Below are 14,306 nucleotides of genomic sequence, written 5' to 3'. Positions count from 1 at the left end.
GGCAGACGGACAGACAGACAGGAAGTGAGACAGGTTGACAGACTGTGAAGAGGAGCTGAGTGCTGCTCAGCTGGATGTTTGTCTGAATCTGCTGCAGCCTGAAGGTTCTGCAGATTCTGCAGAATCAGAGGTTTTGATGGTTCTGAAGGTCCTGCATGCTCTGCCCAATCAGGTTCTGCAGGAGCCTTCTGACAAAGGAGCCTGAGCCGCTCGGCCTGCGTTTACCTTTGATGAGCAGTTTTGCGGAGGTCCGCTTGTCTTCCGCCTCGAACATGTACTTGGCTTCGTCTTCGTAGCGGGCCGACTTGATGGTCAGCGTGTGTCTCGCTCCGTCGACCGCCAGCTCAAACCTCTCGTCGCTACTCAGCTCCTGGGAGCCCTTCAGCCAGCGGAAGCTCTTGGGCTCCCGAGAGACCTCCAGCTCAAACTTGGCCTCGTCCCTCTCGTAGACGTGGAGGTCAGACAGCGGCGTGATGAAGGAGACCGGCAGCTCTGTTGGTTTCACAAACACAGCCGAGTCTGAGAAGGTTCCTCAAGGTTCCAGGAGATTTCGACGTGAAGATTCAGCACTCGTGAAGAAGTAACGAGAAAGACAGGAGGTGCCCCGAGGAGGAGGGGGACTTCCTGGCCAATGAGAGGAGAGCTCTCACCCTTTACTTTCAGGTTGGCCTGGCACCTGGCGTTGGCGGCGCTGAAGGCCACCTCGCCGGTCTGAGGCACCTTGCAGTTGTACAAGACTAGAGTGTGCTTGGCTCCGTCTTCCACGATCTCTACATCCTGCAGGGGGCGCCAAAAAACCTTTGCTCAGCTTTCACTCCAAGTCACACGAGCTATGGGAGGAAGTGCGAGTCGGGCGACGGGAACCTGGGAGGAGTTCGGTCCATTTTCAGCCGTCTGCCTGGAGCACCCACGGCGGCGCTGAAAGTGGACCGAACACCCAGGAACCACCAGGACCCCCCCGCCCAGGAGGTCTGAGGAGAACGTACAGCAGTCGGGTCGAGGACTTGGCCGTTGAGCTTCCACTGGCCGTGCACGTCGTCCTCACTCAGCTCCACCTGGAAGCGAGCTGTCTCGCCATCAAACACCTCAGCTCCGTACAGAGGTCGCAGCACCTTAACCTGCCGGGCTGGTGGCCAGAAGAAGGTCACAAAGCTCTGAGTTCAGAGGAGCGTTTGAGAAACAAACACACACACACATCCAACGTGTACAGACAGAGAGACGATGTCGAGACATCCTGACGTGATGGAGGCAGCAGCGGCTGCAGTGACTTAGGGGAGGTGAGCAGGAGGAGCTGCAGCCTGGAGGAGCCTGAGCTTCTCCAGGCTGCAGCTCCTGGATGATATCCAGCATGAGAAGCTTACAGCTGGAGCAGCTGCAGCTCATGGAAAAGAGTCAGGCCATAGGAACTGCAGCTCCTAGTGGAGCTGGAAGAGCTCCAGCCTGGAGGAGCTCCAGCTTCTTGAGGGGCTCCATTAGAACGTGGAGCTCCTCCAGAAGCTGGAGGAGCTCCAGCCTGGAGGAGCTGCAGCTTCTCAAGACATCTTTACCTTCAATGTGCAGTGCCGCAGTCGTCTTGTCCGTCCCGCAGTCGCAGGTGTACTGCCCTGCATCCTCGTGGCCGACCCTCTTGAGGACCAGGGTCCGGCGCCGGCCCTCGGCCCTGACGGCCACTGTCTTGGAGGGCCGGACCTCAGCCTGATTGCGGTACCAGATCACATCCACCTCCTTGTTGAGCTCACACTCCAGGACCACCTGGTCCTTCTCCACCGCAGTGTAGTCCTGCAGCTTAACCGTGAAGTAGGCGTCGCCCTCTGGAAGGAGGGGCGGTGCACATGAAGGTGGGGGAGGGGTCATCGTTGGGGTGACCAAAAGTCAGAGGTCAGAGGTCAGAGGTTGTCCGAAAGACAGACGACAACAAGGACGAACAGAAACAGAGAAGTCACGCAACAAAAAGACAGACAAAAGAGACACAACAGAGTCGCGCAAACGTGTGATAAGAGAGCGCAGCGGGGGCGGGGCAACTAAATGGTCACTGACCTATGACGGTCAGGTTGGCCATGCAGGGAACGCCTTTGGCCTCGGCCTTGACCTGGCAGATATCGTCCAAGGTCACGTCCTTTATCTCCAGCACGTGCCTGCGGCCCTCGGCCAGAGTGAGCAGCGTCCTGCTGGGGTGGACCTTGACCTCGTTCCGGTACCATGTGACCGGCACGTCGTCGTGCGACAGTTCCAGCTCAAAGCGAGCCGTGGCGCCCTCCTTCACCGTCTGGTCCCGCAGCGGCGACACCACCTTCAGCCGGATACCTGCGGCAGCGGCAGCGGACACAGCTGTCGTCAGCGGGGGGGAGGGGAGGGGCACGCCCGGCTGGGGGTGGGCGGGGCCAACACTCCGGGTCAGGCCGATCAGTGGCGTCGCAGCAGCAGCACTTACCCTCCACCGCCAGCCTGGCTGTGCTGGTTCTGCCCAGGACCGCCACCGTGTAGTCGTCCTCGTCCTCGAACTCGCAGCAGTTTATGACCAACATGTGTTTCTTGCCGTCGTCGATGATGTCATACTTCTGGTCAGAGGTAATGACATCATCGCCTCTGTGCCACATGACCTTGGCCACGTCCTTGGTGATGGCACACTCAAACTTGGCCTGTTTCTTTTCAGGCACTGAGACGTCCTTCAGCGGGACCACAAAGTCCATCTCGATCTCTGAGGGGTGTTTGAAGACGGGACACACAACATACAACACACAACACACAACGTCAACACAACATCAACACAACATCGAGACGGCAGTGACGCAACAAAGCCTGGGCGAGGCTACACAACAACAACAATTGGAACCTCAGTGCGGCTCAACATCATCAACACAACATCAACACAACACCACAATAACACAACATCATCAACACAACATCAACACAACACCACAATAACACAACATCATCAACGCAACAACAACACCAACATTAACACAACATCAACACAACACCGCACCGCAGTGGCCAGTTTCTCCTGGCCGTTCTCTCTCTGGAGAAAAAACCCTTTCTGCTGCAGTCCGCCCACTTCCTGTTTGAGGGAGTGCTCATGTGACATCAGCAGCCAACCACCTGGGCTGGTTTCTAAAGGACCAGTTCCATCATCTTCATCGTCAGATTCCATCATCGTCCAGGAGGCATCTCCTCACCTTCTACAGACCAGAAACTGGCCACTGGAGGCGCCACAGACGGTCAACGCCCACTCTGAACGGACCAATGGGCTGACGGACCGACAAACAGTTTTGTGGGACAATACAACACAGAAACGTACAACACAACATGTCTGCCCGAGGATGGAGTCTCCTGGTGTGTGGCGCGCTGAAGAACCTCGAACCTCTCAAATAAAGATCTAAGGTCTGACACCAGCTTTATTGCCCCGCCCCCCCCAGACCTTACACCTTTATTTTCACAGCTGATGACGTGTGGAGGCGGCTCGACTGCAGGAGGCCGCGACCTCTCACCTTTGACATTGAGCATGGCGCTGGTGACGGCGTTCAGGGCCTGGTAGGAGACCTCGCCGGCCTGCTCCAGCTGCACGTTCTTCAGGAGGAGCCTCCGGACGCCGGCCTCCATTTGGATGTCGCACGTCTGACAGGAAACATTGCATCGTATTACATCATCATGAAATCATTGCATCAGATCATCACTGCATCATCATCAGATCAGAAGATCATCAGGTCAGATTAGATCAAAAGATCAGAAGATGAGATCAGATCTTCAGACTGTCACATGACGATGAAGTGGGTGTGGACAGTGGTGGCTGACACCGGTGTGGTCCCGTCAGTCTCACCGGGGATCTGGTCAGAACTTCTCCTCTCAGCTTCCACTCTCCTGGAACGTCGTCCTCTGAGATCTCCGTCTCAAAGGCAGCGTCCTCCTTCTCCGTCACCTCCACGCTGGCCAGAGGCTTCAGGATGTCGGCCTCCCGCTCTGAGGGGAGAGGTCACGTTAGCAAAGAGAAGCGGACAGCGGCTGAAAACCCAACGCCTGCATAGTAGAAGAAGCTGGTGAAGGTAGCAGGGATCTGGACGGAAGTAAGGATGGAAGGATGGTAAGAGGGTAGGAAGGGAGGCAGAGGGGTTGGAGGGAAGAAGGAGAAAAGGAAGGAGAGAAAAAAGAGGGGAGAAGGAAGGATGAACCTCCGAGAGTCAGCTTGGCGGTGTAGACCCGGCCCTCCACCTCCATGGCGTACTCAGCCACATCCTCCGGCTGGCAGTTCTTGATGGTGAGCGTCAGCTCCTTCCCGTCCTTCTTGATCTCCACCTTGTCGGAGGGCGTGACCTCGGTCTCGCCCTTCAGCCACTTCCAGTTGGGCGTGTCCTTGAACAGCTCACACTTAAACGTGGCGGCGGCTTTGGGCTTGACATGCTGGTCCCTCAGCGGCTTCACGATCCAGTCCTTGATGATTTCTGTCAGAGACCAGGACCACGTGTCAGCTGGCTGAGTGGGCGGAGTCAGTCTCATACAATGTGACCATACTACGATATGATGTAATCATCTGAAGCCTACAGCTGAAGGTGTGAGGAGGTCAAAGCTGCAGCTAATGAAAGAGACTTGGCGGTTTTCTGGACTCACCGATGACCTTGACGTTGGTGGAGGTCTTGACCTCCTCCTGGCCCGACACTTCGCAGGTGTAGGCGCCGGTGTCCTCCTCACTGGAGTTCTGGATGGTGACTGCATGCTGCAGACCAATGATGTTGATCTGGACCTTGCCCGCCTTCTTCTTCAGGACCTGGCCGTTCCTCCTCCACACCACGTCCCTCTCCTTGTTCAGCTCGCAGGTCATGTAGATGGGCTGACCCTTCAGTGCCGAGGTCTCCTCCTCAAGTTCCTTCACCCACTTGACGGGCAGCTCTGATGATGAGAACAACAAACAGCTGCGGTGAGTCTTAACGGTCTTGGGTCATCTTATTTATCAGCCCTAGAGAACCTGAGCTCCTCTGCTACCAGGCTTTTCAATCATTCCAAAGGTTCAGACAAGAACCTACCTCCCAATTAGCCACTATAGTCTAAGGCTTTGGAACAGCCTGCTTCAGGCCATCAGGACTGCAGAGACTATTAATGTTTTTAAAGGAGGCTCAAAACTCAAGTGTTCAGTTTGTAGCCACGAACTGATTTCTTTTACCCTTAATTCTGAACATTTTCTGCCGAAGGGTTCAGTTGAGGCTGCAGGTGTCTCAACTTAACCCTTCTAGGTTAAGATGACCTGGACGACTGACAACCTTCACAGACCTGTAGAGATAAAGCTGGACTGAACTCAGCACATCTCCTCCTTTACCTTCCACGATGAGCTTTGCAGTGCAGGTGATCTCCTTGCCGGCGTTCTTGGCCACGCAGGTGTACTCGCCGGTGTCAGACAGCTGCACGTCGATAATGTTCAACTTGCGGTCTTTGCCGTCTGAGGTGAACTTGTGCTTTGGACTCTCGCGCAGGTTGCCGCCGTCCTTCATCCAGGAGGTGATGGCGGTGGAGGGTGAGACCTCACACTCGAAGACGGCAGCAGAGCCGATGGACTCGGCCTCCTGCAGCACAATGTCCTGCAGCTTCTTGACGAACTTGAGGGGGACGGCCTTCAGCTTGAAGCCTCCAAAGGGTTCCTCTGGTGGAGATGGACCCTTACCGCCAGGTCTGAGGCCGCGGCCGCGTCCCTCTCCTGGCGATGGTGTCTGTTTGGCTAGGGGGAAAAAAGAAGACAACATCTCACACTGAAACCACAGAATCTGGTGGCACGGATGAGAAATTTGAGGGACAGTTAGAAGGTTCTCGGACTCACGCTTCAGCCCCCTGCCACGGCCTCGTCCTGCCTCTTCAGCCGGCTGGCCCTCTGTTCAGAGAAAGCAAGCATGAGTTTGATGGACACGGCAGAGACACTGCTGGATGGACACTGCAAGTAGACCAGTGAAGGAGGAGCGATGGGACAATGATGAGAAGGTATGAAGATAAAACCATGAGGACACATCCATATATGAGTGATGGATGATGGGAAACATGACACATGGTGGCAACAAAAAGAACACAAAGCAGCAGGGAGAACGGGACACTGAAGGTACGACGGTGAAGATGAGGTGAAGCCTTTAGATGGAGCCATGATGGTGGACGGTGGAGAATGTTAAGGGCGGGTGAAGGTTGACTGTTTCCAGTCTCCAGCCGGCCTGTCGACGCCACCATCTCACCTCTCCTGGTCAGCCCTGGGACCTCCACAGCACCTTCCTCGCCTTCCCCCTCCCAGTCCTGGTCCGGTTCCTGGGGAACCAGTTCCCAGCCCCAGGCCTCGTCCTCCCCCTGTTCAGCCTCCTCATCTGCTGCCGAGAACTCCTCCGGAAAGACCTCCTCCTCCGGCTGTGTGGCCACCTTCCTCAGCTGCACCTCTCCGGGGGAGACCTCCTTCACCACGGGGACCTTCTTCTCCTCTGGAGACGGCTTCTTGGGGACCTTTTTGAGAGTCACAGCCTCAATGGACTCCTTTGGTGAAACTGTTTTAGGGGACGGCGTCTTTTTCAGCTGGACCTTCTTCAGCCCTTGCAAAGGTTTGAGGACCACCTCTTCCTTCTCCTCCTGTGGTTTTGGCACGACTCCTTTCTTCAACTGCAGAGGCTTCGGCTCCTCAGGAACCTGCTCCGGTTTCTTCACCATCGAAACAGGAGACACCTTCTTAGCAGCCGGAGGTGCCTCCTTCTCCTTCGGCTCCTCTATCTTCTGCTCTGAGGCCTCAGAGATTTCAGATTTCTTCGGTTTAGTTTCTGTTTCTAGTTCTTTTGCTTTTTCCTCAGGGGTTGTGCGGCGACGCAGGAGCTCATGAACAGGCTTCTTGTCCTTCTCCTCTGCTGGTTTCTTCTCAGGCTCCACAGTCTCTTTGAAGGGCTTTGAGATGGGCTTCAGCTTGACACTTTCCATCTCGGGTTCTTTTGGTGGGATTTTCTTAATTTTGCTGGGTGCTTTTGCCTCCTCGGGCTCCTTCTCTGCACTTTTCTTCTTCTCAGATGGTTTAGGCACCTTGGTTGGCGGCTCCGTGGCCTCACCAGGACCTTCCTCTGGTTTCTTCTGAGCTTCTTTGACTTCCAGCTCTCTCAGGATCTTCTCTCCTCTCTGGAGGGTCTTGGCGTCCCTGTCTGGCTTCTCCTTCTCATCCTTCTTCATATCCTCAGTTGGTTTGGTTGGCTTATCGAAAGGTTTCAGCTTTACCGTTTCTGACGTCACCTCTTCTGAAGGCAACTTCTTGACTTTCTTCAGAGCAGCGCTGGGTGGAGCAGGTTCCTCCTCCTTTGGTGCCTTGGAAACTTTCTTCAGAGTGATTTTTTCTTCTGGTTTCTCTTCCGTTGGGACGGGTTTCTGTCGGTTCCAGACTTCTGAAGGAGCTTCTTTCTCCTCCTTCTCTGGAGCCTGGACAATGTCTGGCCTTCTGCTAACTTCTGCTCTCTCTCGGGGTGTTTTTTCCTGCACTGTTGTCCTGGTGACCAGCGACACCTCCGTGGACTCCTCCCGGTGCACGATCTCCTCCGTGGTCAAGACCGTGGTCTTGGTGACTGTCTGGGGCTTCTCCTCCTTCTCAGTGTCCTTGGGTTGAACCGACGGAACTTTCTTCAGCTTGACGACCTCCTGCTGCTCCTCCACTTCCCGCACAACCCTGGTTGCTTTCTTCAAGGTTGGAACCTCAAAGGTTCCATCTTCCTCCAGCTGAATTTTACCCTTTTTGTGAAGAACCGTTTCTAAAGCAGCAGAGGTTCAACGTTACTGACAAACACTTATTCAGCAGCAGGGGGGCAACAAACACAGACAGGTTAAACAACTGGAAATTGTGAACCACTCCAATGGGGAAGAAATCTCGACAGACCAATAAAAAAAGGACAATAAACTACAAGAGACACAACTAACAGAGAGGAAACGGGATGGGACAAGAAAGAAGCAGAATAGAGCAGTCATTTAGGTCCTCCTACTTTTATCTGATCACCTAAAAACTGACCCTATGGTTGGACAGAAGGCCGCTGCTGTGAGGAGATCGTGTGATTATGCAGCAGGTGAGTTGTGTGTGTGTGTGTGTGTGTGTGTGTGTGTGTGTGTGTGTGTGGTTTCTACCTTTCTTGACTCCTCCTGGTGCCTGGACGGGTCCTTTGGCTCCATCTAACACAGAGGTGCAGGTCAGACGTTTGTTACTGGGCAGAAAAGCTGGTGACAAACAGCAGCGACTGGGAGGAGCTAACTAGGTCTCTAGCATTAGGCTAAGGAAGAACAATGGTGGTGACAATGACAACATGTGATGTGTGGCCATCACATGACTTCGTCCAGTGAGGTGTTGGGGTCAAGGGGTCAAGGGGTCAATGGAATTAGTGCGGTGACATCAGAGACACACAACCTGAGGAGTCTCACACACAAAGATGGTGACGAACACAAAGATTCCCCCCCCCCCCCTTCTGGGTCCTTATGGACCAGCTACCTGTCTTGGGAACCGCTGGCTCCTTCCCCTTCTTGGCTGCTCCCTCAGCCTTGGGCTTGATGTCTTCTGGCATAAAGGACACGTCCACTGAGTTTAATGTGAACAACAACTCAAATTCTGGACACGACTCCGACAGCAAGAATGTGGATACCTGGCTTGGCTTCTCCTGTGGGTGGAGATCTCTTCTCCACCTTTCTGCTCTGGTCTACTACTTCTCTCTTTTCAGGAGCTTCTTCTTCGACGGGTAGGGAAGGTTTGCGCTCTTCAAGAACAAAAGAAGGACAGTGAGCAGAGCGACACCTCTGGTGCGGAGGTGTCTGTGCTGGACAGAGACATCCTAGTGCGAATGCCGTTTTTGTCCCATTCAGACAGACAGACAGGCAGGCAGACAGACAGGCAAACACAGACAGACAGAAGAGGAGATGTTTCTCAGCGGTACCTGACTGAGGAGGAGCCGGCTTCACCACCTCCTCTCTCTCTTGTGGCGGCAGCTCCTTCTCCTTCACAGAAGGAACTTGAGGAAATGAGACAAGAGGACAATCAGAAGCTGGGCAGGATATTCAGAACCACCGGATCACTGAGTGTAATGAGAGCAAACGTCAGGTTCTGGATTCAGAGAGTCCAGGTTGGAGAAGAAGACCCAGTGCAACACAAAGAGCTCCATAAACACTGAGTCACGTGTTCAGGAGAACAGAGATGAGAGAGAAGAGTGGTGGTGGTGGTGTGATGTGAGTGAGAAGGTCCAAACTGTCTCAGCAGACAAACAGGTGCTCAGACAGATGGGTGGAGTGATGTGCATGAAGATCCTCTTCAGAACCGGGTGGCTTGGTGCTCAGCGCAAAAAACAAAAACAAACGTGCAACAACGGACCTTCTCTACCTTGTGACATTTCTCCAGAGAGAACTTCTTGCTTCGTGGGTGGCTCCAGATTGGAAGGTCTTGTTTCTAACGCAGCGGCCCCTCGAGAAGGAGGAGGAAGAAGGACAGCGGACTTAACTGTCCTAGTGGCGCTGCACCGGTTCTCCGGAGCTTTTATCTGAGTCTTGTTCTCCTGTGGCTGGATTTGATCTGTTGGTGGGGTTTCTGTGCCAGAGGGCTTCTGACCTCCAAGACCAGCTGCTGGTCCTTCTAGTTCCTCTCTCTCACTCTGCTGTGTGGACACTCTGTCTGGTTGAACTGATGAAGATGTCTCTAGAACCTTTCTAAGCACATGTTCAGTTAAACTCTGTTTAACCTGTGGAGTCAGTCTATCCTTCATTCCTTTCCCTGGACCTTCTCTAGCTGACCTCCCCTCCTTCTCCTCACCTGCTCGAGCAGTTTCTGCACCTTCTAGATCTTGTCTGAGAGACACATTGCCAGATTCCTGAAGCGGTTCAAGACCAGAGGAAGGATCCTGGGACGGATCTTCAGGTGTGAGGTACCTGTGCAGGACAGACTGGTCGCTAGCTGCAGATGACGGTCTTTGTTCAGCGTATTCCTGGTTGGTGGTATCACACACCTCCAGATGACTAGACTGAGCTTTTACTGGAGCTGTTCCAGAGTGTAAATCCAAGTTCTGTTGCTTCTTCAGCTGAAACGCTTTAGTCTGTGTATCTGATCCTCCTGTACCAGCAGAACCAGCTGAGGTTTGGTCCACTGCTGTCAGCTGCTCTGCTCTCTCCTTCACAGATGCATGACTTGCTTTTGAGGCCTTTCCTTCAACATGCTTCTTGGTTCCTGAAGACCAGGCTGGAGATGTTTCACCTCTCCCTGCTCTGGAACGGGTCTCACTTGGTGAAGTGAAGGTTTGTGCTTCTCTGGCCTCTGGAGACCTTTCAGATGTGACCAGCTTCAGAGCAGCTGCTGGAGACTTGAGCACTTTACCAGTGTCAGGTTCTAGTGGAGCGACACTATCAGGTTCTATTTGAATGGCACTGTTGGGTTTTACTGGAGTATGACCTTCAGTTTCTAGCACAGCAACACTGTCAGGTTCTGGTTCTAGTGAAGAGACACTGTCAGGTTCCACTGGAGTGATAATATCAGGATCTAGTAAAGCAACTCTGCCAGGTTCTAGGGGAGCAACACTGTCAGGTTCCACTGGAACGTCACTATCAGGATCTAATAGAGCGACAGTGTCAGTTTCTGGTTCTAGTGAAAAGACGCTGCCAGGCTCTGTTTCCAGTGGATGGACACTGTCAGGTTCTGGTTCTAGTCGAGGGACACCATTAAGTTTGAGTGGAGCGACGCTGTGAGGCTCTGGTTCTAGTGGTGTGTCACTGTCAGGTTCTGGTTCTAGTGGATGGACACTGTCAGGTTCTGGTTCTAGTGGAGCGACACTGTCAGGTTCTAGTGGATCTACACTATCAGGTTCTATTTGAATGGCACTGTTGGGTTTTACAGGAGTACGACCTTCAGTTTCTAGCACAGCAACACTGTCAGGTTCTGGTTCTAGTGAAGAGACAATGTCAGGTTCTGTTTCTAGTGGAGGGACAGTATCAGGTTTTAGTGGATCTGCACTGTCAGGTTCTTTTTTAACAAGACTGTCGGGTTTTACTGGGTCGCCGCAGTCAGGTTGTATCAGAGCAACACTGTCAGTTTCTGGTTCTAGTGAAGAGAAGTTGTAAGGCTCTGTATCCAGTGGATGGACACTGTCAGGTTCTGGTTCTAGTGGAGCTACACTGTCAGGTTCCACTGGAGTGATAATATTAGGATCTAGTAAAGCAACTCTGCCAGGTTCTAGGGGAGCAACACTGTCAGGTTCCACTGGAACGTCACTATCAGGATCTAATAGACCAACAGTGTCAGTTTCTGGTTCTAGTGAAAAGACGCTGACAGGCTCTGTTTCCAGTGGATGGACACTGTCAGGTTCTGGTTCTAGTCGAGGGACACTATTAAGTTTGAGTGGAGCGACGCTGTGAGGCTCTGGTTCTAGTGGAGTGTCACTGTCAGGTTCTGGTTCTAGTGGATGGACACTGTTAGGTTCTGGTTCTAGTGGAGCGACACTGTCAGGTGCAAATGAAGAAACAGCGTTAGGTTCTAGTGGAGTGACACTGGCACGTTCTGTTTCTAATGGGAAAACACTGGGAGGTTCTACCTTCACTGTGATTGTGTCACCCGGGTCATCCCTGTCAGCTACTTCCCCTGTGCTAAACCTCAGCTGCTGCTGTTCTGCAGGAGCTCCAGCAGCTTTCTGTTGAGGTTCCTGTGGATACTCAGACTGGCCTGTGGTTGGATATGACTCCGGGTCAGAGTCTGGACTCTCACTGGTGTCACTAGCTTTGGCATCTTCAGCTGCAGCTGGAGGCTCATCCTTGAGGCCGCCAACTGCCTGCTGGCCTTCACCACCATCAGGTCTGGTGGTTCTCAACGTGCCCACTTGATCAGCTTTCTCACATGATGGAACCTCAGTAGGGAAGCACCGACGTTTTGAAACTTCTTCAGCTGGACTGCCAACTGTGACTACCTGCTGAGTCCCTGCATCGGGCCTGGCTGACTGGAGATGTTTCTCCACGGAGGATTCTTCTGAAAAGTGGGCGACCTCCACACCGGCATAGCAGAGCTTTGGCTCTGGTCCCTGAAAACGGTCTTTAATCTGAGAAACTGTAGAACTTTTATCTCCACCTCGGCTCCACCTCAGCTGCTCCTTTTCAGCAATAGCTTCTTGTGACCTGGTGCTTCTATCTGCGAGTTTCTCTGGTGCACCAACCTGAGCAAGCAGGTCTTGATGTTCAGCTGAATCTTCTCCCTCTTCGATTAATTTTCTGCTTCCAACCTTGACTCTGTGTGTCATGCAGTGCTTCTCTGCAGCTTTGCCAGGTAGGCCTGCACAGAGCTGGTTTTCTTCCCCGTGTGAGTCATGACCCACTTCATCACCATAGTTTCCAGGTGCTACCTCCGGATCAGCGGCTCTGTTCTGTGCCGATGGGGCGACAGAAACACCCCTTCTCTGTTCCAGAGAGGTAGGAGGTTCTTTGACTGCAACACTTCTGGATGATGCATCTCCAACTGTTCCAAACTCCAGCAGCTCCTGTTGAAATGGAACTCCAGTAGGTTTTCTCTTCTTCTGTGGTGTCTCATCAGACTTGACAGTTTGTCCATCTGAACCTCCAACCTGGTTTGTCTCCTTAAACTTTGCTTCTGTCGCTCCTTCTGCAGAAACCTTTGGTAACGGTAGACCTGCTACTTCTGAGCCTGAAGGCTTCATTTCTGGACCTGCTCCTTCAGGCACTGGAACCTCAAGGGTTCTTTCTTTAGCTCTGAGGATCTTTGATGGAATGTCTTTCCAAATGATATCAAACTCTGAAGCCCTCTGCTCGTTGTGTTGTTGAGAAACAGCTTTTATTATGCCATCCAAGCAGCCTTTCTGCATTTCAGGTATGAAAACTTTCTCTGTGCTCTCACTCAAGTCTCCCTCTGATGGATCCAGTAAAGGTTTAATGTCACTGCTCATTGGATCCTTGTGAGAAGTTGCGGTGGGGAACTTCAGAGTTTCATTCTCTGGTTCGTGACGACTCACTGGCTGACTCGCTGTCCCTGAACCCCCAGTTTTACAGTATTCTGCAGCTTTTCTACAGTTTGTCTTTTCTACAGTTACTGCTGGTGAATCCGGTTGTGTCACAACAAATTCTCTTGTTAGAGAAGGAGGAGAAAGAAGCTCCTGCAGAGTCTTCCTGGTATTTGAGCCCTCTGCATTCAAATCCCCACTAACAGACGCATTAGCGCTGACTCCTGGACCTGCTTGCTGAGAAGAACTGAGACCTTCAACCCCAATCTGCTCTGCAGCCTCACTGTAGTTCTGAGTGGTTCCTCCATCCTTTCTTCTGAACCCTCCACCTGCTGCAGGATCTGCTGGAGGACTCTGATCTTCCACCTCAGCAAGATCAGAGTTGGCTGCATGAAGTTGTGGCATTTCCAGAGAGTGTGAGGAGAAAGCACCTTGAGCGGTGCCAAGAGATTAAAGGATAAAGAAACAAACACCCGCAATTAAAGACAACAAAGGCAAAAAGAGCGAGAGAGTCAGAGAGAGGACAGGACAGGATACCTCTCGTCGCTGCTTTCTCTTTAACCTGGATTGGACTTCCAGGAGAAGGAGCATCTGGAATCTTCTCCGATTCCATCTCAGCGTCTTTTTCAAGAATTGCAAGACATCCGAGTTCAGGAGCGGACAAAAAGGCCAAAAAAGAGTTTGGAAAAGACACAGAATGGACTTGTAAGATGGAGATGACAGGGACGTAGTCATTTAAAGTGAACTACGGGCTGAACAGGGACCCCTGCTGGCTGGATGAAAGCCTTCAGCATGACCTGAACTAGGAGTCATGTGACAGTTTAGAAGTTACAGGGTGGTGATGGAGGTGGTCTCTGTACCTCTTGCAGTGGTTTGGAGTGGAATTCTTCTCTTCCCTGAAGATTCTGTCTCAATTGGATCCTTCAATAAACCTCCTTCTGTCTTCGCAGTCTCACCCCTCTGTGGAGGGACATCGCTCCATTCTCTGAGCTCCCTGGTCTCTCTGGGCTCCCTGGTCTCTCTGAGCTCCCTGGTCTCTTTGGGCTCTCTGGACTCTTTGGGCTCCATGGTCTCTCTGAGCTCCCTGGTCTGTTTGGACTCTCTGACCTCCCTTGTCTCACTGGTCTCTTTGGACTCTTTGAGCTCTCTGGTTTTACTGATCTCTCTAAGCTCTTTGGGCTCCTGGGACTCTTTGGGTTTTTTGGATGCTGTGAGCTTGCTAGTCTTGCTGGTCTCTCTGGACTCTGTGGCCTCTCTGGACTCTTTATGCTCTTTGATCTCACTGGTCTTCCTGAGCTCCCTGGTCTCTCTGGACTCTCTGAGTTCCCTGGTCTCTCTGGACTCTCTGCGCTCCCTGGTCTCTCT

At 52.7% G+C, this 14,306-nt stretch overlaps 4 protein-coding genes across 8 annotated transcripts in view; 1 reads left to right on the top strand and 3 right to left on the bottom strand.

Annotated features, from left to right (window-relative positions):
- ttn.2 (titin, tandem duplicate 2) overlaps window positions 1–14,306 on the bottom strand; it is a 157,592-nt gene that overhangs the window by 90,517 nt on the left and 52,769 nt on the right. For 4 of the 5 annotated variants that reach the window (XM_076015835.1, XM_076015834.1, XM_076015836.1 and 1 more), the window contains 10 exons: window positions 8,898–8,972; window positions 8,610–8,720; window positions 8,459–8,521; window positions 8,101–8,145; window positions 5,801–5,851; window positions 5,306–5,701; window positions 4,603–4,881; window positions 4,167–4,436; window positions 3,818–3,957; window positions 3,489–3,615 (listed from right to left, as the gene is read on the bottom strand). In XM_076015835.1, the coding sequence (XP_075871950.1) occupies window positions 3,489–3,615; window positions 3,818–3,957; window positions 4,167–4,436; window positions 4,603–4,881; window positions 5,306–5,701; window positions 5,801–5,851; window positions 8,101–8,145; window positions 8,459–8,521; window positions 8,610–8,720; window positions 8,898–8,972 (1,557 nt within the window). Of the gene's footprint in view, window positions 1–225; window positions 412–3,488; window positions 3,616–3,817; window positions 3,958–4,166; window positions 4,437–4,602; window positions 4,882–5,305; window positions 5,702–5,800; window positions 5,852–8,100; window positions 8,146–8,458; window positions 8,522–8,609; window positions 8,721–8,897; window positions 8,973–14,306 lie in introns of those variants that run through there. The other variant, XM_076015838.1, reaches the window with a different exon arrangement.
- LOC142881515 (thrombospondin-type laminin G domain and EAR repeat-containing protein-like) overlaps window positions 1–14,306 on the top strand; it is a 132,945-nt gene that overhangs the window by 111,382 nt on the left and 7,257 nt on the right. The gene's annotated exons all lie outside the window — the stretch shown is intronic.
- LOC142881527 (obscurin-like protein 1) lies at window positions 364–2,690 on the bottom strand. The gene is made up of 7 exons (XM_076015854.1): window positions 2,432–2,690; window positions 2,038–2,304; window positions 1,548–1,811; window positions 987–1,126; window positions 651–777; window positions 429–492; window positions 364–370 (listed from the first exon to the last, which is right to left on the bottom strand). Exons 1-7 carry the CDS (start codon window positions 2,688–2,690, stop codon window positions 364–366), a joined length of 1,128 nt encoding a protein of 375 aa, XP_075871969.1.
- On the bottom strand, window positions 5,856–7,947 carry LOC142881526 (uncharacterized). Its single transcript, XM_076015852.1, has 3 exons — window positions 7,900–7,947; window positions 6,201–7,713; window positions 5,856–5,911 (listed from the first exon to the last, which is right to left on the bottom strand). The coding sequence occupies exons 1-3, from the start codon at window positions 7,945–7,947 to the stop codon at window positions 5,856–5,858; spliced, it is 1,617 nt and encodes a 538-aa protein (XP_075871967.1).

This window comes from Nelusetta ayraudi, unplaced genomic scaffold, assembly GCF_046127955.1.
Source record: "Nelusetta ayraudi isolate G7.1 ecotype Tasmania unplaced genomic scaffold, CSIRO-AGI_Nayr_v1 ptg000200l, whole genome shotgun sequence".
Taxonomy (NCBI): Eukaryota; Metazoa; Chordata; class Actinopteri; order Tetraodontiformes; family Monacanthidae; genus Nelusetta; species Nelusetta ayraudi.
The sequence above is the reverse complement of the archived record's forward strand: the minus strand, read 5'-3'. Positions and strand labels throughout refer to the sequence as shown.

Excerpts from the sequence above, each read along its gene's own strand:
- LOC142881526 (XM_076015852.1), bottom strand. The coding sequence starts at position 7,947 with ATGACTGCTCTATTCTGCTTCTTTCTTGTCCCATCCCGTTTCCTCTCT. Across the intron at positions 7,714-7,899 it reads TCCCATCCCGTTTCCTCTCT|GGTAAAATTCAGCTGGAGGA; the intron begins GTTAGTTGTGTC and ends CTTCACAAAAAG. Across the intron at positions 5,912-6,200 it reads CCCAGGGCTGACCAGGAGAG|TGTCCATCCAGCAGTGTCTC; the intron begins GTGAGATGGTGG and ends GTCTACTTGCAG.
- LOC142881527 (XM_076015854.1), bottom strand. The coding sequence starts at position 2,690 with ATGGACTTTGTGGTCCCGCTGAAGGACGTCTCAGTGCCTGAAAAGAAA. Across the intron at positions 2,305-2,431 it reads AGCCAGGCTGGCGGTGGAGG|GTATCCGGCTGAAGGTGGTG; the intron begins GTAAGTGCTGCT and ends CCGCTGCCGCAG. Across the intron at positions 1,812-2,037 it reads GGCCAACCTGACCGTCATAG|AGGGCGACGCCTACTTCACG; the intron begins GTCAGTGACCAT and ends CCCTCCTTCCAG.